Raw genomic sequence first — 26770 nt, 5'->3', positions numbered from 1 at the left:
TGCAATATTACGACGTTAATCTCGTAATATTATGGCTTCAATCTCGAAGTGAACTGTTTTTTTTTCTTTAAAGAGTGGAACCTAAAATGATGTGGTAGTAGGCTGATACGTGTTTGATTTCCTGGCTAATGTTATAGCATTATATCCACACGCTGTTTCAGTTTAGTCAGGCTATTAGTACACAGAATCCCAGACAGAGCAGCATAATATGCTTCAGCACTTTTTGCTGTACTTCAGGACAATATCAGATGTTTCAGGATCATGACACAGATTATTTTTTTATTTGAACAATATTTCTTGAATTCTAGGATTAGATTTTAGGGATCCATTGTTTTTTTTTTGTTTTTTTTTACAGCCAAAATGTGTAATATATTAGTATAATCTTGATTAAAATTTTAATACAAGTAAAGCCTTTCTAAAAACTAAGTCATCTCTGCCTGAGATAGTTTTGATAACATTTTAGGTCTTAAAATCAAATATCGTTACAATAGAGAACAAATACATGCAGGGCTTCGTAGAAGACAAACTATTTGTTCAGGCCTACCCACACATATCATAAAAAAACAACAACAACAAAAAAACAGTAAATTATGCAGTGCTTACAGCAGCTTACCTTTACTGTTGGGTTTGTGTTGTTCCTTCAGCTGTAATGGAAATAAGTCAGTTGGTTTTTAAGTGAAGTTTCAGACGTATTCACAGGTGTAAACACTCCTGCTGTAAAAAATAATAATATCTGTAATATCCAGGTAACATTATGAGGCTGTAGGAGCATAAGTAGCCTTCCAGCTAGTTGTAAACAAAAAAAGAGTCTCTGGAATATTCGCTCAGCTCGTCTGGTGGCGCTATTTCCTCACTTTGCTTTTGTTCCTGCAGTTTATTGCTTTAAATTTTCAAAGATAAAAATATATATATATATATTAAAATAAACTTGTTTCTACTACTTTTACTGCACAGCTTACATGAACGCTACTTTAAACATGGCGCGCGGGTGACGATATGCCTATTAAACACACCTGATTGTCAACGCCATTGATTTGGTCCAATCAGATTAAGAGTTGTTTTTTAACCAATCACAACACTGATTGGTTGCTGTCACTCAATTTTGGTCTTGCTGCTGGTACACGCCTCCAATGATCCGTCATGGCGTTTCTGTTTATTTATTTTGTTTGTTTGCAAAAGTCCATATATATATAAGATATATATATATAAGAACAGTGTGTAGTACGCATAAATCTATTTAATCTTACTTTTTTATGTTCTAATATATACTGTTTTAAAACATTCTGTTTAAGACCATGAACCAGCCAATGAACATGAATGTTCATTAACCAATTAAACAGTGAGTTGACATCATCCCCTACACTCTAAAAACAGTAGTTCTAGATTCATTGTGGCAAAGTAGCAGCTAGTTTTTACTAATTTAATATGATTTATAACACTTTTTAATCTTTTTTTTTTACTGTTTTCTATGAATTATAAAATATTACACACAGGCTCCCCATGCAATGGATATTTAAAAAAAAAACTATAAAATACTTTATTTGATTGGATTTATTTGCTATATAGATGTTATAGTAGAATATTAGACTCTTATATTCTACTATAAAATCTATATAACGAATAAAAACAGACAGAAAACAGCATTTTTCCTGTCAGGATTTTTTTTTTCATCACTGGTCTGAAAGGGTTAAGGGACCAGAGCGAGCGCATGTTAATGATGAGGGCGTGTCCGAATTCACTCGTGTTTCACCACTACTCAATGAACTACATAGTTTCTACATAGTTTCTCCCTATGTAGTGCACACTAACGAGGGAGTAGGGACTTGTGTTGTTGTAGTGTATGATAGTGCATGCTGTATTTTGGCATCCATCAGTTGTAAAAAGAACACTACAAGTTTAGATATTTGATATAAACAATTACATGTCCATTACCAGTCAATGTTACAGTCTTACAGTAAATTGACCATAACTGTGATAGGAGTTTTCATAGTGTAGTGGTTATCACGTTCGCCTAACACGCGAAAGGTCCCCGGTTCGAGACCGGGTGGAAACAGAACTAATTTTGACGAAGTTGAAGCGTCTTATTCGGATTACCGTTCCACCTTAAATGCTTGCCACCTTAAATACTTGCTTCAGTAAAACAGTTAACAGTGAAAACCCATATTTAAAGCACAACGCTGTGCAAACGCTCTCAATAAAAAAGAAAAACAAAAAAGACGAAGCTTAAATTAAACCTAGGTAGAATTTAGTTAGAAAAAAATAGGATAATACAAGATAACATAACTAAACATAACATAAGAATGTATTATATTAATAAATAATGAGGGATTAGGGAAGCATTTCACTCACAGTCTACGTGTTTGTCTAGGTGTTCTCTAACTTTTTTGACAAAAAGGGTTTACTCATTACAAACGTATTAAACTAGTGTTTTTGTAGTGTATGATTGTGCTGCTGTATTTTGACATCCATCAGTTGTAAAAAGAACAGTATAAGTTTACTTTTGTATTACAATCACATACCCATTACCAACTGAGAGTATTACATTAAAAATATACATATAACATTAATTTTCTATTGACGTTCCCCAATGAATATGGGGTCTACAAGCAATAGAAACGCCTCAGGAGTTTCCGTAGTGTAGTGGTTATCACGTTCGCCTAACACGCGAAAGGTCCCCGGTTCGAGACCGGGCGGAAACAATGTTTATAGTTTTTAATACGCTTAAAGCTAGCTTCTTTTTCACCAGTGTCTCATTCAGATTTCCGTTCTACCTTAAATGCTTAAACGCATGCTGCAGTTACACAGCTAAATATAAAGGGAAAAAAAGCTAGAATAAAAAGGAAAAAAAAGAAAATTAAAATAGACTTGAATAGAATAAAGTTAGATAAAATAAGATAATACAAGATAATATAACATAACAAGGAAAAATGTAATTTAATAGTGTATTATACTATTAAATATAGGCTTAAACACAATACATCAGGCTGTTAAAGTCTTGAAAAAAATGAAAATATAAAAGAATTACTCTGGATATAACAGATTGTTCCAAGTAAATCTTAATTAACTAGGATCCCCATAATGGTTTATGTCGCGATGAACCCCTGTTCGCTTCCCCTAAATCAGTGGTCTCAAACTTATTTTATCTGGGGCCGCTGGAAGTAGAGCCTGTGTGAGGCTGGGTAGCATCAGGACAAGGACAAGTATTTTCTTCAACGCATGCTACTCATCGATAGGCGCTTCCTAAATACACTGCGCATGCGCTACCCTACATTCATTAAATTATTTCTCATGTGTTTTATAATAACTATGTTTTTCTATTTTTTGTGCGTTTAACAACCTGGACTCACTGTCATTACACTGTCAAAGAGTAATGGGAATTAATAATAACAATAATAAAAATAAATTATCTAAAAAAATAAAAAAAAACAGATTATAATAAACTCTTACTACCATACGGTGATTTGAGCTATCCAAAAACAGTAACTTACTACTTACTACATTAACTTTTACTGGAAAAACTCTCTAATCTTGTGCTTCTTTTGTATTTTTAGGGTTCAAGCACCGAAGGTGCGTAGAACCCTATTGTTTTTGCTAAGATTTTTCTTCTTCTTCTTCTTATTATTATTATTCTTTTTCTCCTGTAAAAACAGTTGTGCAGCCTAAACCGTAAGTCATAGAGAAATGAAACTTGGTAGGTAGATGTAGGATCAGTGCATCTCGGTGGACAACAAAAATGGCACCGATTGGTCAAGTGGTGGCGCTATAAACAAGGAAATTCATTTTTCACAATTTTCTCAATAACTCAAAAACCATAAGACCTACATTCAAAATTCTTTTTTTGATGGATTCCTTGGGTCAATACCAACAACTTTCCAATTTGGACCATGCACTTCCGTCTATATAGATTTTTTGCTAATTTGCATAATATGCAAAACCTACTTTTGCAAACTAGTCCTAGGAATTTTGACCAATCCTGGCATGTTTGGTATCAAAACACTCTTGAGAGCATGCGCTTCAATATTCATTAAGAAAAAGTTGACATATGCAAACAATATGGCCGCCATATGCAAATTAGTCCTTCCGGATATATGCCCCATTCACTTCAAGAGGTAAATTTGGAGCACTGTTTCTCAGCAACTGTGCAACCTAGCAAGTTGAAACTTTGCATGCAGAATCTATCATACAGCCTCTAAAGGATGTTCAAAGGGCAACTTAATCAATCAACATGGCTGAACACCATCAGCCAATCAGCATTCAGCAGACATTTTGGCAGGCTGAATGTTGCCCAATCTGGATGATATTTGGCAGTTATGTTCAGGTGGAGACACTGTAGTGAACTGCAAAGTGCTGAAACAATCCGCCCACTGGGGGGCGCTGTTCCAAAAAAATCGAGTATATGTCAATCATGCTGTACTATTTTGACATCTAATTGTTTTTGCCATATTTAGTACAGTGGCTCTGACAAATTTCTCAATACAACTATGTTTAAAAAGTGCTTTGTTCATTCATAATTGCTAATTGTTTGAAAATAGCTATATTGAAACTACTCTCTGGATATTTGGCCTATCACCTCCATTTCAGTCTTGCTGCACACTGTAGAGTCTCTAGGTAAATGTTCATTAAAAACATTTGTGAAAATTTCACATACAATACTCTCCAGGCATCAAGCAATCTGTGCGTCCTTGGAATTTCTAACCTAAATTGCTGTAACTCTGCAGTATTTGCTGTAATCTCACAATGTTAAAGACCTCTGTACAATATCACTCTGATGAAGCGCCATTTAATACAGAACTAGATTAAGAATAACTTGACATTACATGTCATATCAGAACATTCACTCCTTTGTGCCTCTTCTCAACATTAATAACAGGTGAAATACTTTTGATCATTTCTAAATGTGACAGAATGTCTCCAATTGTGTTAGACCTTCTTACACATCACCATCCTATGCTCTAGTAGGCACCATTGTGCTAGTTGGTGCTTGATGAAGCGCCATTTAATTCAGAACTAGATTTATAATAACTTCGTAATTACACGTCATATCAGAACATTCACTCCTTTGTGTTAATTTAAACTTGTTTGGTCAAACATTTCAGCTTGCTCTGCAAAGGTTCAAAGGTCAATCTGAATACCACTTTGTGAACATTCTGGTTGAAGCCACCTGATCAATACCAATAACATGTAGACACCTTTTGACTAGTTCTAACTCACTTAATGAATATCCTACAACGTTCACTATTTACATGTGAATTTAAGCACTGATCAGGTTGAAAGGCCTCTGCTCAACATTAATAACAGGTGAAAAACTTGATAATTTCTAAATGTGACAGGGCATCTCCAATCATATTAGACCTTCTTACACATCACCATTCAATGCTCCAGTAGGCACCATTGTGCAAGTTGGTGCTTGAACCCGATGATTGCCGCTTGCGGCTATATTTACCTTTAAATATACACAAAAGGGTAGCGCGGTTTGACAGGGTAGCACAACTCGACAGAACACCGGATCTCTCCTCCTTGGTTAAAAGGCAGCTGCTCTGTGTGTGTGAGGCTCGCATATGTGTATGAGTCGCCGTTCCTGCGATCCACTGATTGGTTGGACACAGCGCCGCGAGTTTGAGACCCCTGTTCTAAATTCGTTTAAAGAAGTTTCTGTAGTGTAGTGGTTATCACGTTCGCCTCACACGCGAAAGGTCCCCGGTTCGAAACCGGGCGGAAACATTGTTTATTCTCCCAGAAGTCTAGCGCGCGCACCTCACGGTCCATGGCATTCGCTCTTGTTCGCTGTGCTCGCGCTAGCCGCAAAATAACGACAGAAAACACTGAGGAAGCTGTAGAATTATTTATGTGATTAGAATAAGAGCGCTAGGGAGATAAAAACACTACTTTTGTAGTGAAACAGGAGGAGATAGAGTGTGTGAAATAAACACCACACAGCTATGAATTTATCTGAGAAGCAGACGTGAGAATTTTACCTGAATACACCAGAATACCCTGAACTGATAAAAATCTCCTAAAAAGCTCTCTGATAAAGCTCTCTGATAAAGCTCTTTGATAAATCTCTCTGATGTGATGTGTATTTATGCAATTAAGCTTGTGGACTGTTACAGTTTTTTTATGGACAGTTAGTTGTTTGACAGTACCTGAATATGTTTAGTATGAAAAAAACAAAACAAAAATGAATACTAGAAATAATAATAATAACTTTAATAATAAATAATAAAAGTTAATAGTAACTAACTAAAACTAAGCACTAATTAAAAAACTAGTAAAAAGTAGCAACCCCACTCTAAAAACGAAGTAAAACTAACTAAATTGAAGGAGAAAAAGTAAAAAATAAATAAATAAAAATAAATAAAATTAAACTATAATGAAAACAATTAAACTATTATAATCTTGTAAGTAACAAATCAAACTCTAAAAAAGTTGCACCAGTAGAATGGGCGCATGCACACGTGAGATTTGCAGCGCTGTGTGTGTTTAGCTGTTCTTAAACATTTTTCTTAAATAATAGGTCTATGCTTCTTCAGAGTTGCAATGTTAATTAACATAACTCTGAACAGATTTCGCTCATTCAAACAGCCCGAAAACAGCCAGTTTATGAGGCGGGTCGGGACTGCTCTGCATTACTTTAATGTAATTTAATTTATTTATTTATTTTTTGTTTTGCTGCATTTCTTGTATTGCATGTAATTTAAATGGTCTTTTTTGGTTTGCTCAATTTTATTTGTCCTTTTTTGGTTAGCTGCATTTCTTTAATGTTATTTATAAATTGTCTTTTTTTGTTTGCTTTATTTTATTTGCGGAAAAGCCTCTTTACCCTCTGTCGGAATACCCGGAAGGCTTTAGCACAAGCACCTGCTACCCTTTTAAGTACAGCCTGAAATGGCAGAATGCGGCCTAAGCAGCCAAACCCGTGCTCCTCCTCAGGGCTGTCATCTTCAGATGTGAACGTTACAGACCCTTCATCTTCAGATGTGAACGTTTCAGACCCTTTATCTTCAGATGTGAACGTTACAGACCCTTCATCTTCAGATGTGAACGTTTCAGACCCTTTATCTTCAGATGTGAACGTTACAGACCCTTCATCTTCAGATGTGAACGTTTCAGACCATTTATCTTCAGATGTGAACGTTTCAGACCCTTTATCTTCAGATGTGAACGTTACAGACCCTTCATCTTCAGATGTGAACGTTTCAGACCATTTATCTTCAGATGTGAACGTTTCAGACCATTTATCTTCAGATGTGAACGTTTCAGGGCTGTCATCTTCAGAAGTGGGCGTGTCCTGCACGTCAGACTGCAGCCAAGGGTGCTTTGACAGCTTCCTCACCGTAGGCCGAGCACTCGGATCTAACTGCAGCATATCCAGTATTAAAGCACGGCAGGACTCTTCGACGTAATCTGGAAACAGATTTGCAAGCTCTTTCTTCTTGCGTGAACAGCTGGGAAGCTTCCCGGTGACCATGACGTACAGCACTATCCCCAGGCTCCAAACGTCACTTTTCTTGCCGTCATATGCCTCTCTGTTATGCACCTCAGGTGAAATGTACCCCAAGGTGCCACAAAACGTGTTGCACAGCTCAGGGTAGCCTTTTGTAACGCAACTCAATCCAAAGTCAGTTATTTTGACATTGCAATCTTCGGTCACGAGGATGTTGTCACACTTCAGATCATGGTGGACAATGTCCTGCTCGTGCATGTAGTCCAACGCACTGACGAGCTGAGAGAACCACCGTCTAGCTGTGTGACTGGGGATAGGCCCGGTTTTTAGTACCTCCCCCAGAGATGACTGGGCTGCTTCCATTACGATGTACACCTCTTTGTCCCACACCCTAATCACTTCATAAACGTGCACGATGTGTGGATGCCTTATTTTGCTGATGATGTCGATTTCCACCTCCAGAACTGAATATTGGGACCTCAAAGCCACCCACCTGCAGTCCATCGTTTTAATAGCCACGTATGATTTATGCTTTTTTGACTTGGCCAGTTTAACGACGCCGAAACCCCCAGAACCGATCACGCCGCACACCTCGAAGCCCAGGAACTTCATTGTGTCGGTTTCATCGATCTCCGGCTGGCGTAATAAACTGAAAAAATACTTAAACCAACGCATGGCCGACGCAAACCAACGCATGACAAATTAAACTCGAATTATGCCGGAGCAAACGGCCTCGCCAAGCACACTGAATTCCGAATAATGCAAAGAGCGTGAGAGCGCGGCCGAATATATATATATATATCTTTGCATTATTCGTGAGGCATATGACGTCATCGAACGAAGTATATCATCGCTCGATGACGTCATATGCCTCACGTGGGACCAAATGTGTGACGTCACATATGTCTCTGTCTCTTTCTCTCTCTACGTGTGTACATATGCAGCTGGCACCCATTAGGTGGAATGCCCCATATATGCATATGTATATAATATAATAAACAGTGCAAAAATAATTTAAAACACCACACACACTCTTACAAATGGAATATATATATATATATATATATATATATATATATATATATATATATATATATATATGTTGGGAGGGGGGGGGTGTTGTTTGGGGGGGATCAGGTAATTACCCACTCTGGCCTGTAGATGGAACCAATAGGCTGTTCATTAACTTCCCAAACCTACTGTTTATTGCATAGACATCATATGTGTGTGTGTGTGTGTGTGTGTGTGTGTGTGTCTTTGTATTTTACATATACAAAATTACTTTGAAATTACGCATAGTGTATTGTACATCGAACTACTTGCAAAAGTAAGATATGTAATTAAAAGCATTAATAAGAACTACTTAAAACATTGGAAAAAAATTGCATTTGTTACCTGTTTCCACTCTTAACTATTAACTGTGAACTAAAATCCGTGTATGAGATGTATTTTTTTGCATTGTTGTGTGAGTCCAAATCCCATTCATGCTTTAAAAATATATTTGTTCATAATAAATCCATAATATTTAACTTAAGAAGTTAAGGTTCAGAGTTCAAAAAAGATAAACAAAATAAGTTTAAGATGTAGTTTCAACAAGCAGCTGGCACTCATTAGGTGGAATGCCACATATATTTATTTGTATATAATATAATAAACAGTGTATGTTACACTTTAGTAATATATGAACAACAATACACACAAGAACTAAACAAATACTATTATTATTATTATTATTATTATTATTATTATTATTTATTTATTTATTTATTTATTTTTTTTTTTGGCCATGTGGAGGCAGCAAAATCATTTTAAACACCACACATTAACACAGGTTATGTACACTATACATATTATTATCACATGGATCACATGTTGTCCTGATTAATGACAGCTAACAAAGAGAAATGTTCTCCGTAGGTTAACTGAAGTGGTCTGTGTGTAAATACTGTAATATTAATATTAATGCACTCGGGGAGCAGGGTTGCCTCCTCCAATATGGCGGCCACGCAGGCACGCCAGAGGGCAGGGTATGCTGCATCTATGTATAAGAAGTCTATGGATTATTGGGGCTGGAAGTTGGTTCTGTGTTTTGCACTACTTTAATGGGTAGTCACAGCTACTGTTTATTTTACTTTAATTTGTATATTAAAGCAGAACAAACTGTTACACGTTAAGGATTAACTTACACAGATATATCAGAGGTAATGATTTTATCTTAATTTAAGAGCAGACAGCTTTCTGGACAACTTCATGGATAGGTATTTAAGTCCTCTAAAGTTAGCAAAAAAAAAAACAACTGAGATTTTAAAAATCTAATTAACCATCTAATTTGAAAAAATGAACCTTCCCCTCACAAAAAATTGAGTCAAATCAAGGAGGACTCCTGTTAAATCCTATTGTGTTTGTTTATTTGTTTGTTTGTTCACATATATATATATATATATATATACAGTTAACAGTATTTTAGCCAGTCATGCTTCAATAACTGTGACTCCATACACATAGAGTGGACTAAAGTAGGTGAATAAATAAGTATATAATTCCCAAACTAATTATAATAAATGATTTAATCAAATTTTGTTGTCTTCAAAAAGTGTATAAATGCTTTTTTACGCTATTCTGTTATCATTATGTCAGTGGCATTTAATAGTCTTAAAATTGCTAAATATGTTGTGTATTGCAATAATCTCTGGGACAATATATCGTCTACAAAAAAAAATCTTATCGTGACAGGCCTAATTATCGCTGTTTATTGAAAGATTTTGAGTTAAAGAGGAGGAGAAAGTACGATCTGTTTGGTTATTAACACTCCGCCAGTTAAAATAGTTCCATTGCTGCTCTGTTTGTAGCTGCGCCGTTTGGCTTGTAAGCGCTGCACCTTTTCTAGGTCACCGGTATGTGGCGGAGTAATACATGGAGAGCTTCGGTTACAGTGCATTACCGGCTGATAACGGCACTCATAGAACACCTCTCAGCCAATCACATCGCAGGGTTGGAACTAACTGTGGTTTAATAAAATTTGACTCACACAGAGTCCAGAGGCCTCAAGACAGATTCCAAGCAAGGTTGAGACCGCTCGTTTATGATCTCGAGACTGAGACTGGACTTGAGTACTACAACACCAGTCCACAGTTTCCACGTGGCCGCTAAATACAGATGTAGTGAATTTGTTTTTTACATGGGTTTAGTGGTTTAAACAGTTACAAACTTCATTACATTTGTGACTATTGTTTTACATGAAACTTAAAATCTTTGTAATGTTTTTTTTTTTACTCCATAGATAATATGTACTCTGAGAACAGGACTTCAGAGAAAGCAAATATGATTTAACTGTATCTGAAATGTGTTTGTCTGTTTGTGTGTAACAGGGAAAAGAAAATCTCCAACAAATGGCAGGTTTTGCTCCGGCAGATGCAGCAGCAAAGAGAGTCAGTTGGAGATGTTGTGAACACGCTGGCTGTCCTTAAAGATATCGAGCTGATCTCACAAGACCTCAAGGATTTGCAGGTTTTTAGAATTCATCTATAGTTACATTGTCATTTACTTTCAGCTATACTTTTTCCATTGGAATGTACACCTCCAGTTTAATACTAAAAGTACAGTACAATTAAATAACCCCCCAAAAATGTATCTGAAACCTAATGTCATTTACTACACTGTAAAACACAATAAGTTGACTAAACTCCAAACTTATGTTGTAACCGATTACCTCATAAAAGGTTCATGTAATATAATGATGAACTATAATAAGTACAGTAAACTTAACAAATACATATACATATATATAAATATATATATATATATATATATATATATATATATATATATATATATATATATGTTTGAGATTAAGATTTTCCTGAACTTATATATTTTATTTACTCAAGTACTCTATACTACATACATCAGCTCTGAAAGAAAATAGAATAGAAAAAAGAGACCACTCCATTTTCTGAATCAGTAAAACTTTAAACTAAAAAAATCTATAAACTACAGACAACATTTCTCCCAAAATCCAAATAAAAATATTGCCATTTAGAGCATTTATTTGCAGAAAATGAGAAATGGCTGAAATAACAAAAGACCTTAAATAATGCAAAGCAAAAAAGTTCATATTCATAAAGTTTTAAGAGTTCAGAAATCAATATTTGGTGGAATAACCCTGGTTTTTAATCACAGAACCAGACATGTTCTCCTCCACCAGTCTTACACACTGCTTTTGTATAACTTTATGCTGCTTTACTCCTGGTGCAAAAATTCAAGCAGTTCAGTTTATAGATACAATATATATAGAGATGTTTGTTGGTGTATCTCTTGGCCCATAGATTGTCGATCCAACAAAAGTACATTATTTTGCAGACATAAAGTATGTTTTTGTGATTCAGGCTCAGTGTTGCATGATGCTTGTGGCTGATGTAAAAAGCTGCATTGATTTGAATATAAAAGCATCAGCTTCATGCACTATGGTTTGATAAGGTTTGATATAGTGTGGGATTATGTGTGTTGTATTGTTTCTCTGCTTAAATTGTTTAAATTGTATCGGAAAATGCAGGGGTTGGACAATGAAACTTGGACACCTGTCATCATTTTAGTGTGGGAGGTTTCATGGTTAAATTGGAGCAGCCTGGTGGCCAATCTTCATTAATTGCACATTATTGCACCAGTAAGAACAGTAAGAGTGTGAAGGTTCAATTAGCAGGGGAAGAGCTCAGATTTACTCAAAATATTGAAATGCACACTATAACATTATGGGTGACATAACAGAGTTCAAAAGAGGACAAATTGTTGGTGCACGTCTTGCTGGAGCATCTGTGACCAAGACAGCAAGTCTTTGTGATGCATCAAGAGCCACGGTATCCAGGGTAATGTCAGCATACCACCAAGAAGGACCAACCACATCCAACAGGATTAACTGTGGACGCTGTAAGAGGAAGCTGTCTGAAAGGGATGTTCGGGTGCTAACCCGGATTGTATCCAAAAAACTCCATAAAATCACGGCTGATCAAATCATGGCAGAATTCAATGTGCACCTCAACTCTCCTGTTTCCACCAGAACTGTCCGTCACCACAATAATTTATTGTGGTCGAAAACCAGGTGTTTCAGTTTCATTGTCCAACCCCTGTATATTAGCCTCTGTTTACTGTGTTGTTTTAATTTTAGGCTCAGGCAGAATCTTCTGATTTGGGGAAGCAGTTGCCAGAGGTGGTGGATCTGCTGCAGAAGCAGGATCTGTTGGACACTCAGATCTCCTCTCTTGGAGAAACATTGAGCTCCATCAGCAGCAGTGCCTTACGGGGGAAACACAGGGATGTGTCTCAGGTTCAGAGCCGAGTCAGAGATCTCAATACCCAGTACAACTCCCTCCTGACTTTCAGCAAGAACAGGTGTCGTCTTTCAGTTCAACTTTTCTTTTTTACTCAATAGATTTATAGCTTCATATAAATAATTCTAAATATTGCTAAAGGCTAAAATGTGGCATTTCCTTAACCCTGCGTCATTCACACTGGAAAGCAACAGTGCGACAGGTGACCATTAATTTCCTATGGCGGGGGTCGATTTGACAAAGCGGCAGAGCGACAAGCGACACAGAGTTGAAATTTTCTCAACTTTATACAAATTAATTATAATGCGATGAAACAGCATTCTAACCCGATTGGCTTCTAGCATTTATTTGGACCTATCACATACAAGGCTGTCCGAGGTCCTGAAGCTTCTGCTCTCTGAACTTTTGGTTCCTTTCGCATTTGGTTCCTACTAGAGGGTGGGCGATATGGCCCTAAAATAATATCACGATATTTCATGGCATTATCGCGATAACGATACTCTTGGTGATATGACAAAATAATAAAAAATACACTACTGCAACAAAACAAAACTTACATTGTATTATTGTATATGATATGCTATTGAACACCTACACCAACTAAGATATTTAAAAAAAAAAAAGAATTTTATCAGATTTGTAACAGAATCAACGATTCAGAATGTCACGATACTACTAATAATATTACACTCCAAATATATATATCCATATATCTCCATATATCCAGGATTAAAGTAAAATAGATGATACTGAACCGATATAATCTGTCTCTAAAAGATATATAATAGGAAATGAGAACAGTGTGAATTTTTCTTTTGCTTAAAACAGGCAAAAAATAGTACCCTGATTTGATAATTAGGGGTGAGTGTTATGGCACGATATTTCAGGGTATAATATATTATTGTGTACGATACTATATAGCACACCCCTAGTTCCTACCATCATTTCCAGTGCAGGTAAATCACAGAAACGGCCTATTAAGTCTATTAAGCTGCAGAATAAAGTGGCCAAGCAATGGCTTATATTTATTATACCATATTTTCTTCCTCCAAAATGTATATTTTTCAAGCGGAAATAAAACTCACTGGATGGTGAATGTTATATATATAATATGTTATATATATATATATACATGTATAAACATTCACCATGTCTTATTAAAAACAATTAATTTTTAGCCATTTTAGTAATCTTAATTTAGTTAATTTAGTTATTTAATTTAACAAATACATATTTAATTCAAACACACATTTGATCAATTTTTTGTTGCCTTTTTTTTGTCAAAAGCTTGATCTTAATACACACGCACACGTTGAGCTTTGACACGCTCACAAGCGATAAACGCAGGGTGACACGAGCGACTCGTCGTGTTCTAGTGTGAACGCAGGGTAATGGGTTTGTGTTTTTTTTTATTGAGTAGTTTGATAAACTCTCTGATTTTGTGTAAAAGGAGGAAAAACCTGGAAGGTCAGCTGAAACTCTTCGAGTTCTTCCATGACTGTGAGGAGGTGGAAGCGTGGATCTATGAGAAGTGGCTTCTGGTGCAAGCAGCATCTTTGGGAAGAGACCTTAGCCAGATTGAACAAGCCATTCAAAATCATAAGGTTTGTACCAATCTAAAGAGGCCTCTTGTACTTAAAACAATGAATACGATGATTTGCAAATCTTAAAGTCATATTTTATTCAGAACAAAATAGAGAGTGAGTTATTTTACTATTTCATGAGAAACATTAACTTAACCCTTGTGTGGTGTTCGGGTCTGTGGGACCCGTTTTCATTTTTCATCAAATGATACTAAAAAAATATTTGTTCTAACTCAAACTCATTGGCATTGGCTCATTTTTTGTGAAAAACATAAATCAAAACACATTTTCGATAAACACACACTGTACACCCCCCCCCCCCCCTACACATTTATATTACATACAGTATGTTTGGCCAAGGGCTAATAAACATTGCTTCATTTGTAAATTTGAAACTAAACAAATTTTCTACTCATATCTTGAGTTTAATTCATTTTCTTTTACATTTTATTAAAAACTAATAAAAAAAGAGTAGCACTTTTTGAAAGAAATGTAACATAAGAAAGGTAAAGGGCAAATATTAACCATGTAAGCTGTTTATATTGCTTGCAGTTTAGGTGAAGCAAGCATGTGTAAAGCATTTTAATGTAAAATTGCTTAATTTTGCTCAATTAAATACAAGTAACAAAGTAAACGAGTAACAAAAATATGAACACCACACAAGGGTTAAATAGAAATTAGTGGCAGCAACACAGCTACATAGAAATTGTGGCAGGGTCATGTCCACCATTGTGTAGCACTGGAAGAAACCTTGGGAGGACCACATTCAACATTCAACCACTGGTCATACAGATTTTAAATAAAGGTTAAAAGTCATTATACATCCACACAGGTCTAATATAGTCAGGTGTATAGCAGCACCAGCAATGAAAGCAGTTAGAGTTCCTATAAATTTGGATGTAGTCTGTAGTAGAGATTGAGCAGCTAGTCCAAATCATGTTGCAAAAACTGCAAGTCGATAAAGTGTGTTGTGTCATATTAGTTTCTATGTGTTTTTTCTTGTTTAAAAGTGCAATAATCTAATCTTGTTTATTTATAGGCTTTGGAAGCAGAGGTGCAGTCTCAGGAGTCTCTGTGCTCTGGAGTCGTGTCGAGGGGTGAGGATCTATGCAGAGGGAGACACCCCAATGAGAGGGATATCCAGAAATGGATTCGGACTTTGCAGAAGCAGTGGCAGCAGCTCAGGGACCAAGTCTCCAACCGCAAGAACAGACTGCATGCAGCCAGTGTCATCAAACAGGTTCAAACTCTTTCTAACTATGTGTGAAAGAAAGGACATTTATTATGTACTGTGGTATAAAAAAGTTTGGCCATCCCTGATCATTTTCATGATTGTCCTTTATAAATCATTGGTTGTTCAGATCAGTAATTTTACTTAAATCTATCATTAAAAAAAATACATCAATATTTAGTAGATCCTCCTTTTGCGGAAATAGCAGCCTCTTAGCGCTTCCTACAGCTTCTAATGAGAGTCTGGCTTCTGGTTGAGGGTATTTTGGACCATTCTTCTTTACAAAACAAACATCTCCAGTTCAGTCAGGTTAGATGGTTTCCAAGCATAGATAGTTTAAACAAACTACTCTTAGTAGATTTTGAGCAGTGTTTAGTGTTTAGTGTTTAGTGTTTAGTGTTTTGGGTCGTTGTCTTGTTGAAGGATCCAGCCCCGGCGCTTGAACTTCAGCTTTTTTCACTGATTCTTGAACATTGTTCTGAAGAATCTGCTGATATTGACTGAAATCCATGCGACCCTCAACTTTAACAAGATTCCCAGTACCTGCACTGATCCCAGTGAAGTATTTACTGAGAGCAGTAAAGTGTTTATCTTGGAATGCTGTGTTTTCTTTTTCCTCCATGCAAAAATAACCGCCCTCCAATAACTCAATTTTAGCTTCATTAGTCCACAAAACTTTATTCCAAAATGAAGCTGCCTTGTTTAAATGTGCTTTAGGGTCACAAATTACCCAGTTTTTCATCTTGTGAAACCGCAGACTCACTTGGTTGCTAACAAAAAGCATGTTTTTGCTGTGTAGTTTGTTTAAACTGTATATTTTTTCCTCTTACAGTATTTTGCAGATGCAGCAGAAGCTAATTCATGGTTAAATGATCGTAAACCCCTCCTTACTGCTGAGGATTATGGGAAAGACGAGTTAAGCACTGGTGCCCTGCTCCAGCGCCACCAAAGATTGGAGAAAGACATGGAGGCATATGCTTCAGAGGTGAACAGACTCGGAGAGCAGGCTAAAAGTGCTGCCCAGCTCGCTCCACTAACTGTAAGTAATTATAACAATTTAATAACAGTTCAATAACTTCAGTATTCATCATCATAGGGATTTTCTTTTAGTCTGGATAATATAATTGACAGAAATGTACTAAAGATGCTGTTTAAAGCATGATTTTTTAATCATACAGACCGAACCTCAGCAGAGCAAGATGGTGCACTATAGTGATTCATCAGGAGATGAAGGACAGACAGTGAAGGAGAAAGGAAGAAGTTTAATTAAAGGCAAAGGAAGCTTCAAGGCAGCTGAAACTTCACCAAAACCTTCTCCAGTACAACAGATACCAGAGTTTAATGCCAAAATTAGGTTCAAATACAGAGGTAACAATATATAATCTTGAAATGCTATTTTGGCACATAGTGTTTCACCTTACAACCCCAATCTTAAATGTACTGTAAGATTTTACCCCGAACACACCATCCCCGCTGTGAAACATGGTGGTGGCAGCATCATGCTTTGGGGATGCTTTTCTTCAGCAGGGACAGGGAAGATGGTCAGAGATAATAGGAAGGTGGATGGAGATAAATACAATTTAATCCTGAAAGAAAACCTTTTGAAGGCTGGAAAGTTCTCTGAATTCAGCCTGGGAAGGAGATTTACCTTCCAGCAAGACAATGACCCAAAACATATAGCCAGAGCTACAGTGGAATGGTTTAGATAAAAGAATATTCATGTGTTAGAATGGCCCCGTCAAAGTCCTAAAAGGCCTAAATTTCGTTAAGCTTCTGTAGAAAGATGTGAAAATTGCTCTTTATCCAACCTGGCTGAGCTGGTTGAGGTGTTTTGCAAAGAAGAATGGGCACAAATCTCAGTCTCTAGATGCGCAAAGCTGCTAGAGAGAAACCCCAATAGACTTGTAGCTGTAGTTACTGTAATTACAGTGAAAGTTTTATTCGATTCAAATTTTAAAAGCATCATTTTTGTTCCACTTCACAATGATGTGCTACTTTGTGTTGGCTTATCACTCAAAATCTCAATAAAATACATTTAATTTTGTGGTTGTAATGTGACAAAATGTAAAAAGCCACTGTATGCTGCTCCTTTAGTTAATAAGGAATCTTATTAAATGCTGTGTAACCAATATTTGTGCCCTCAGGTGTGAATATAACCTGGGATCGTGGGGAAATGTTGAGAATTCTCAGCAGAGAGAAAGATGATAAACTTCTTGTGCGAGACAGTAAAGGAAATGAACAATTAGTGCCTTCTACATACATTACAGAGCTGCCTACAGCTGTAAGCATCACCACCAGACACTCGAAAACTAGAACAGTTTGCAATCTTCATGCTTCTTCTGTTATTTAATATTTAATATTATTTAAAACACAGCAAGCTCCACCTGCGCCTGTAAATGGGGTTCCAGAGACCCAGACGAGGAAGGTGAGCCGGCCTCGCCGCACTCGTTCCATGCGACGGGGCACAGCTGAAATCACCACCGCATCAATACCTGATCCACACTTCCAGAAAGACACCATAGAGTCTACTCAGAGCAACCTAGAAAAAGATTTTAACAGCCTCTATCAGCTAGCACAGGTGAGTACTACCAACCATAGATCACATATACACTGCCTGGCCAAAACACAGAGTCTCCACCAAAAAGAAGTTCACACACTAATATATGGTTGGATCTTCTGCACCGTCACAAGATTTATTATGGAGTCTGACCACTGCACAAAGCAGCTCTTCTCCATCCAGCACATCCCAAAGATTCTCAATGAGGTTAAGATCTGGACTCTGTGGTGAACTCTCTCTCTCTCAATCCATGTGTGAAAATGATAAATGATGATCTCATGCTCCCTGAACTCTTTCACAATTCCAGTCCCATGAATCCTGGAATTGTCATGTTGGAATATGGCCGTGTTCGTCAGGGAAGAAAAAATCTATTGATCCAGGAATAACCTGGTCTATATTCAGTATATTCAGGTAGTCAGCTTTCCTCATTCTTTCAGCACATACTGTTGCTGAACCTAAACCTGCAGACCAACTGCAGAAACCCCAGATCATAGCTTTGCCCCCAAAGGCTTGTCGCAAAGACTATCATAACATTATGATGAAACTGGCTCTTATAAGGACGAGCAAGGAAGAGCAAGAAGAGCTGGAAAGGAAGAGCAGGAGTTACCTCTGTTACACAGGATAAGTTTATCAGAGTTACCAGCCTCAGAAACCACCAGTTAACAGCTCCCCCAGCCCTTCACAGAGTATTTTAACACTTTTAATTTACTACACGATTCCTTATATGTTTCTTTATGACCTGGATGACTTCAGTATTAATTTACAATATAGGAAAAAAATCAAAACATTGACATTTGACTGGTACTGTATGTTCAATACTATTAAGGTATATTTGATAAACCGAGAAAAAAATGTTTTTTATTAAAACTATGTTGCATTTTTTGTTATGTCATCAAATAGTAGCTTTACTATCTCTGAATCTTGAATTGTCTGAATTTTGTTTCCGTTAGTCGAAGAGGAAGATCTTGGATGAAACCGCTCAGCTGCATCGGTTCTACAATGCCTGTGATGAGTTTGAGTCCTGGATGGAGGACAAAGAAAACGTTCTCAACACCTTCAGCTCCAACGCTGACAACATCGAGGTTGTTCAGGCCAAGTATGAGGTGAGTAAAATACATAGCAAGCACTATGCTTGAGTTTGAATCCCAGTCATGCAGCTTGCCATCAGCTGCCAGAGCCCTGAGAGAGCACAATTGGTCTTGCTCTGTCTGGGTGGGTACAGTAGATGGCGCTTTTCCCCTCATCACTCCAAAGGGTGATGTGGATCAGCATAAGGCTGCGTCTGTGAGCTGATGTATCGGAACCGAGTCGCTGCGCTTTCCTCCGAGTTTGCTCAAAAAGAGGCGGAGTCTGACTTCACATGTATCGGAGGAGGCATGTGCTAGTCTTCACCCTCCTGGTGTTTGGGATAAAAATTATTTTTTTTTGCTGCATAAGATCAGAGCTCATGGTAATTCTAGGTGGTAATTCTAATCTAAAACAGACATATTGAATCTTTATATCTGTATGTAGAATTTTCTTACAGAGCTGGCCAGTGGGAAGGGTCAGCTCGATGACATCACCAAACAGGGCGAGGAACTTGTGAAGAAACAGCACAGCAAAAAGAGAGATATTCAGTCCAGACAAGCCCAGGTCACTGACAGGTAGGATAAATGAAACAACTAGTGTAGATCTTTCTTCTTTCTATCATTATAAACCAAAATCCAGAAAAAAAACATTAATAACTGAACAGCTGTAAGTGATATTCTGAATATTTGCTCTTCAGGTGGGAGAAGATTCAGGCTCTAAAGGATGAGCGAGCTCATGAGCTCCTCAGCTCAGCAGATATCAAGTCCTTCCTGCACACCTGTGACGAGGCCAAAGCCCAGCTGCTGGAGAAGCTGGACCAACTGGATACTCCAGATGTTGGGAGTTCCGCTTCATCTCTGCAGGCTGAGGAACGCAGCCAAGCCCAGGCTGAGAGGGAGATAGAAGCTCTGGAGAGGAAGATAGAATACCTGAAGAGTGTGGCTAAAATGTGGGTGTTCTTTAAAAAGTCATATATTTATATGTTTATATTCTTGTTTATTATCTTCATTATGTCTTATTTTTGCCTCCATACGTCCATCCATCCCATCCAATGCACATTTATAGCGTTTTATTAAAGCGCACCGAACATGTGGAAGAATCTTTTTAAACTGGGCGGGTGTGATGCGGTCTCCTTTCAGAGTGGATGAATCCGATTCCAGGTTATGTTCAGAGAGAGAGAGCGCTCAGTCAGAAACTTTACTTCATTGTTACTTTTTAGGGCGTTTTCACACCAGCATTCTTTGGTCCGGTTAAAACGAACTCTGCTCCGTTTGTAACTTTAGTGCGGTTCGATTGAGCAGGTGTGAAAACAGTAATCGCACTCGGGTGCAGATCAAACGAACCGGATCAAGCGGTTCGCTTTGGTGAGAACGTAATCCAGTCTCGATCCGACCCAGATTTTAAATAAATAATTAAATAAATGTTTTTGAGCTAAACTAAAATCTATCTATCTGTCTGTCTGTCTGTCTAGATAACGCTGATTACCACAGCTATGAACAAACACTGTGTCCATGCTGTTTACACACGTGGTCTGTGTTGAGTTCACTGCTCACAGCTGCTTGATTCGGTTCTCTATGTTTACATCAGCGCTGCACATAGAAACACTGTGTTTAAAAGCACAGAGTTTCAGCGTTCAGTGCTAAAGCACAGATATACACGCTGGAACACAGAATCTTTTCGCTATATTTTTTACATATACTTTTTCGTATATGTGTATATATATATATTTTCTCCCACGCCAGAGAGCTCTGACCAATCAGAGGACACAGCGTGATCGCATGGTTTATTGGTGTGCGTTTTGGTGCGTTTACATTTATGTCTGTATGAAACCAGACCAAACAGAGGGAGAAAACGCTCCAAGTAAACGAACTCATCAACTCATTCGGACCAGAGAAACCAACTACATGTGTGAAAAAGCCCTTAGTCTGGGTGAATGAGCTACTGAGGTCCGAGTTTCCCCTTCTGAAGTCTCCATTGCTCAACCAGCCGCCAACGTTCAGTAAAACTGAGCTGGATTCTCTTTTTTTGAGGCTGTACGTGTGACGTAAGTACGTAAAGACACGTGCAGACACGTATGTGGCCAGAAGAAGAACTCCCGCGAAAAGCAACCCAGTTACCCCAGTTTTTAGAATGAATATATTAGGCATATTCTTCTTCACTCAGAAATGCTTCTGCATTTTTGGAAACAAAATAATACGGACTGCCACTTTAAATACACTTTAATTATTTTTTTCTTCACGTTGTAGGAAGCAGGACTGCAGCCCTGCAGAGAGTGCTGCCATCATGGAGGAGGTCCGTGCTTTGGAGGACCTTCTGCGGCAGGTCAAGACCCAAGCTGCCAACAGGCAACGCATGCTGGATGAGGCTCGACGGCTGCAGCTCTTCCAGAAGGAATACAAAGACCTGATGCTGTGGTCTGAGGTGATGGAGGAGCGCCTTTTAGAGGAGGAGAACATCTCTGATGTAGGTTCTGCTCATGCACTGTTGAAGGAGAATCAGGACTGGAGGCTGGAGATCGATCAACAGCGAGCCAGGTTTTGTACCAGATCAATAAATTCTGCTCAGTAAAGTTTTGAACATTTGAACATTCTTAAACCCTGCAATTATTAAGTTAGCAGCACTAATTGCTGCTAATAATTTAAAACTGAAATTTGCCTGTATCTGTATTTGTTCAGGTTGGAAGCCATGGAAAAGCTGGGTAATTCTTTAGAAGCATCATCTGGGGGCAAGGATGTGCAGCAAACACTGGCAAAGTTAAACCATGAATGGAATAAGCTGGACAAACTGTGGGCTAGTCGAAACAAAAGGCTGCAACAAACACTTGAACTCCAGAAACTAAACACAGAAGCAGATCGAATAGACGCGACGATATCCGGTCATGAAGCCAGGCTCAAAATTAACGATCTTGGGGTGAGCTGTGCTTTTGAAAAAAAGGAAAATAAAATTTTAAATTAAAGCCAACTGCAGCAGGATACGTTATTGACAAGACATTGTACCTTATTGACCAACTTTTCTTATTCAGTATCAGCTGAATAGTCTATTATAGACGTTTGCTATTTGCGTGTGCTGTTTGTGTGCAGGACTCTGTGGACAGCGTTCACAGTTTGCTCGGGCGACAAGAGGAAATTGAGAGTTTGCTCAGAGCTCTCGAACAGCAGATCGATAACTTTCAAAACCGAAGCCAAGAGCTCATTGACAAACGCCACTTCGCATCTAAACAGTGAGGAGAACTCTACTTTCATTTATACTTTTCGGCTCTTTTGATCGAATTGCTGATAAAATAATATTCTGTTTTTTTCAGGATTCAGCAAAGATCTCGAGCCATTGAAGAACGAAACAGAAAGCTCAAAGAAAGCTGTAAACAAAGAAGACTGGAATTATTAGCCTCCAAAAAATATCAGGTAATGCTAGGGATTATATAAGTCTAGGTAAAAAAAAAAGGTGACTACTGATCTCTTCTAAAATACTCACTTTAAGGCTGCAAGAAAAAATAAGGAAGCCAATCCCTTTATTTCTGCTTGGGTTTGACATTAAAAGATGATTATGAGACAACATTTCAACATTTAAGATATGGAAGCCCAAATCATGACCCTACCTCCACTGTGTTTCACAGATGAGCTAGTATGTTTGGTATCATGAGCAGATCCTTATTTCCCCCAGTCTATATGCTTATCTTTGTACTGCTTGGAGGATTCCAGCCTGTTCTTCCTATTCACCTCATTAATAGTGGTTTTCATCTTCTGGTGAAGTTCTGTACTTTTGTTCCTGAAATCTTCTGTGAACAGTAGATTCTGACACCTTCACTCCTGCCCACTGATTGGTTTGTTGCATGTTATGACCAAAGCACAACTATAAATAAAGATTTAATACATGACTTTTGCATTTCTCGAGCCGTGCAACACCTACTTTTCCCGTCGTTACGATAGCAAAGACGTGGCATGGTTGCCGGCTCACCTTTAGATCGCTAAAATAAGACCCATAGACATAAATATGCAAGTTAGTGTTGTTGAGTCACTGAACTCCGGACTTCCAATTGAATTTTCTACACGTTTTTAAAACCAAAGAACCTAACACTAAGCAAACCACAAATACACAAATAAATGCACCACTTTTAATAGTGTCTTTATCAATTTACAGGAGTTTTACCGAGACGCAGAGGAGCTGATTCTTTGGATGGAAGAGAAATTCAAGATTGCTGAAGATGAGTCGTACAGAGATCCTACAAACGTCCTGCGCAAACTCAAGAGACATGAGGCAGCAGAGAAAGAGATGCAAGCCAATCAAGTTCGCCTGGACAGACTAATTGAGGTATTTAGCTTCAAAGCATCCAGAGTTCACCGTTTCTCCCTAATATATGATGATACAGCATAATCATGTTATGAGTTACTACATAAAAAAAAAATCCTTAATAGTTCCTTAAATTAATTATCAACTAAATACTGGGATTGCATGACAAGAGCTTTGAGAATGGAGAAGCTAACACAAAGTTAATATTAATTTTCTTATTTTTTGGTATTCTAATACAAGTTTTTTTTTTATTACTGAGCACAACAGTAAATATATAAGCAGATAAATTTCCCACCACTTTCCTGTGGCTGATTCGGGCTCTGTTTTTTAATGCTATTATTATTTTATATAAAGTTAGGCGTGATAATCACAATATAGCAAAGTATAACAATTTAAACAGTTTTTTTTTTAAATAAAAGTTGCACAAGTGCATAGCCTTATTACTTTTTTTTATGTTTTTGCACATAGACTATAAGCTCAATATAAAAAAAAATGTGTTTGTTTAGAAATTATTTTTTCTGTTCTTAAACAATGTTAAATTATATTACATTAGAGGAAAGTCATTCAGACATCATTCTTTTAGCCTATTTTACCAATGTTTAGGCCAGTGCTGTGGATCATTGTTCACATTGTTCTTTTTTTAATTTCTTTATCACATTCTTAAATAATAGGTCTATGCTTCTTCAGTGTTGCAATGGTAATAAACATCATTCTGAGCAGATTTCACTCATTCAAACAGCCTTAAAATGTTTTTAAAAGCTCAGTTTTAACGCTCTACTTATTCAAAAAATGTCAGGCTTTAATCGGGCTCATATTGATAGTTTATTTGGCGGGCCGGGTCGTGCTCGGGCAGAAGGTGCAGGGGTTCGGGCCGGGTCTAACTGGATATTTTGGGCCCGATCTAAGCTCTATTTCCCAGTAAAGCCTAGTATACAGTATATAACCAAAAAAATCCAATAAAGATTTACAGAAGTGTAAATACATTTCCGATTAAGTTCTATAAGCATTTGAAATTTGTATTTTTTGCTCATTATCAGGCAGGAGAAGAGATGGTTGCTGAAGATCACTACAACAGTCAGAGCATCCAGAGGAAATCTCGACAGGTGCGGGGCCGGTGGAGCGAGCTCCAGAGGAAGATGACGGAAAGAGGAGATAAGCTAAGACAAGCTGGCCAACAGGAGCAACTCATGGAGCTGCTTCAGGTGAGTTTGAGTTTCTGCTGAGAATCAGAACTTTTTCATTCAGTTTATATCAAGGATCTGAAAGACAGAAACGAGTATCTTTAAGAGACCAATTTTTTATTTTACTTAGACACTAAACAGAGGGAGAAAACTAAGGCTAGTTATTTCCTTTCTTGTCTTTCAAACAAACTAGGAAAGCTGTCAGCTATCAGCATGATATAAAAAAGGCACTGTCTGAAAAGTAGGGCTGCAACGATTAGTCGATATAATCGACAATGTCGATTATAAAAATTTGTCGACTCCAAATTTTCATTGTCGACTAATCGTTAATTAGTAGCACTACACAAAGTACTGAGGACAAAAACACAATGAGAGAGGGGTAATGGGGTCGCTCACACAGTTTACACTTAACTTAGCCTGCGTCTTCAAAAGTGCCCAAACATAACAAAATACCCATTTCCTTACTAAATAGCAGCACTTTCCACATTTAAAGGGCAATGTTCTGGACATTTGAAGGGCATTTAAATTCCATCGTTTTGAAAAGAAAATCTAGAAACAGAAGCCGTACCCACAGGCGATATGGCCCTAAAATAATATCACGATATTTCATGGTATTATCGTGATAACGATACCCTTGGCGATATGACAAAAAAATAAAGATATCAAAAAAAATACAAGAATTTTAGCAGATTTGTAACAGAACTCCAAATATCTCCATATATACAGAATTAAACTAAAATAAATGATACTGGACAGATATAATCTGTCTCTAGTAGATATTTAATAGGAAATGAGAAAGGTGTGAATTTTGCATTAGTTGCTGGTCTACTGAAGAGTGGGCAGTCCTTAGAAAGGCCCTAACTAGGGGTAATATATTAGCCTGATGATTGTGAATGGTAGAGTGGCTGGAGGACAGGGCACGAGTGTCCCCTCACTTAATGTGTGTATACATTAGTAGTATGGTGAATGTAATTATATCTTATATATAAGGAGATTTGAACCTTTCCCCCATTGGTGCTCCTCATTTCAGACATAATGATGACTGTATGACTTCTTCTTTTCAGGACGCCAAAGTGAAAATTGATGAAATTCAGTGGATGCTGCAACATGCAGCAAGAGGCCATGACCTTCGCTCCAGCCGACAGCTCCTCAAGGAGCACAAGCAGCTGGAGCAGGATGCTCAGGAGCTGGCGGACAAAATCAACTCCATCGTCGCCCGTGCCAAACACTTGGCTGTGAACCACTTTGATTCACAGAGAATCCTCCATGAGACAGACACCTACCTGAAACTGTGAGTTCCCCTGTGAGAGACTGATTTTTGCAGAAATTCTCCTTTTATGTAAGGTGCAGTTATGTTGTGTGATAATGAGATTGAAGTTATTGGTCAGTTGATTAAGCCTTTTTTTTGGCAGATTTAAATCTCTACAAAAGCCTTTAGATCATCGCAGAAGCCAGCTGGAAGCGGATGTGTCTCTCTTCAGCTTTTACCATGATGTGGACCTGGAGCTTACTTGGATCGCTGAACATCAGCCTTTAGCAGATACCAGTAACTATGGCAAATCCCTGGCTGGTGCCATCAACCTTCTACAGAAGCACAAGGTGAAGTTATCTATTATCTACAGTTGGAAATGTTGAAATGTTGGCTTTTAAAAGAGTCCAAAAATTTGAGATTTCTAACTAGTATTTAGTAGTATTTTGGGCCAAATCTTGCCCACCTGTGAGTTACTGCAGTCAGAACCAGATGAAAAAAGGCAAAAATGAGCCACGTTTGCTCCATGACTTGTAAGAAATCTGGTTGCTGTTGTCTGTACACCAACACCAGATCTGTTTTTCTGGTCATTGATTGCACTCACTGTCAAAACAAATAATTTCATCCAGAGATAACCAACCAACAGGAATAAAACCTAGTGGGTAGTTGTGCGAAACAGTCATAGAGTGACTCAGAATGGCAGTGGATCGTAAGTAAGTGGTGGAGATGACCAAAGTGACCAAAGTGTCTTCGTTTGGAGGCACAAAAGGGCAGCAATAAATAACAACATACCAGAACGTAGTGAGCCAAAAGCAGGGTCGGTACACGGTTCAACAATTAGGAGTA

At 37.7% G+C, this 26770-nt stretch overlaps 2 protein-coding genes and 3 non-coding genes across 6 annotated transcripts in view; 4 read left to right on the top strand and 1 right to left on the bottom strand.

Moving 5' to 3' along the window:
- Positions 1–26770, top strand: part of sptbn5 (spectrin, beta, non-erythrocytic 5) — a 74316-nt gene that overhangs the window by 17429 nt on the left and 30117 nt on the right. For both annotated transcript variants that reach the window (XM_049463657.1, XM_049463658.1), the window contains 19 exons: positions 10813–10951; positions 12606–12829; positions 14219–14372; positions 15391–15591; positions 16415–16621; positions 16761–16950; positions 17727–17863; positions 17957–18160; positions 19090–19242; positions 19652–19782; positions 19905–20156; positions 21454–21741; positions 21883–22117; positions 22288–22427; positions 22509–22608; positions 23345–23515; positions 24532–24696; positions 25740–25966; positions 26088–26274. In XM_049463657.1, the coding sequence (XP_049319614.1) occupies positions 10813–10951; positions 12606–12829; positions 14219–14372; positions 15391–15591; positions 16415–16621; positions 16761–16950; positions 17727–17863; positions 17957–18160; positions 19090–19242; positions 19652–19782; positions 19905–20156; positions 21454–21741; positions 21883–22117; positions 22288–22427; positions 22509–22608; positions 23345–23515; positions 24532–24696; positions 25740–25966; positions 26088–26274 (3505 nt within the window). The remainder of the gene's footprint in view (positions 1–10812; positions 10952–12605; positions 12830–14218; positions 14373–15390; positions 15592–16414; positions 16622–16760; positions 16951–17726; positions 17864–17956; positions 18161–19089; positions 19243–19651; positions 19783–19904; positions 20157–21453; positions 21742–21882; positions 22118–22287; positions 22428–22508; positions 22609–23344; positions 23516–24531; positions 24697–25739; positions 25967–26087; positions 26275–26770) is intronic.
- On the top strand, positions 1981–2053 carry trnav-aac (transfer RNA valine (anticodon AAC)). Its single transcript has one exon. It is a non-coding gene; the product is annotated as a tRNA-Val (tRNA).
- Positions 2627–2699, top strand: trnav-aac (transfer RNA valine (anticodon AAC)). The gene has a single exon. It is a non-coding gene; the product is annotated as a tRNA-Val (tRNA).
- Positions 5649–5721, top strand: trnav-cac (transfer RNA valine (anticodon CAC)). Its single transcript has one exon. It is a non-coding gene; the product is annotated as a tRNA-Val (tRNA).
- Positions 6490–8193, bottom strand: LOC125781014 (testis-specific serine/threonine-protein kinase 6-like). The gene has a single exon (XM_049463663.1). The coding sequence runs from the start codon at positions 8138–8140 to the stop codon at positions 6797–6799; it is 1344 nt and encodes a 447-aa protein (XP_049319620.1). The 5' UTR covers positions 8141–8193; the 3' UTR covers positions 6490–6796.

The sequence above is a fragment of the Astyanax mexicanus genome, chromosome 14 (assembly GCF_023375975.1).
Source record: "Astyanax mexicanus isolate ESR-SI-001 chromosome 14, AstMex3_surface, whole genome shotgun sequence".
Classification (NCBI taxonomy): domain Eukaryota; kingdom Metazoa; phylum Chordata; class Actinopteri; order Characiformes; family Acestrorhamphidae; genus Astyanax; species Astyanax mexicanus.
This window is presented reverse-complemented; position numbering and strand designations above follow the sequence as displayed.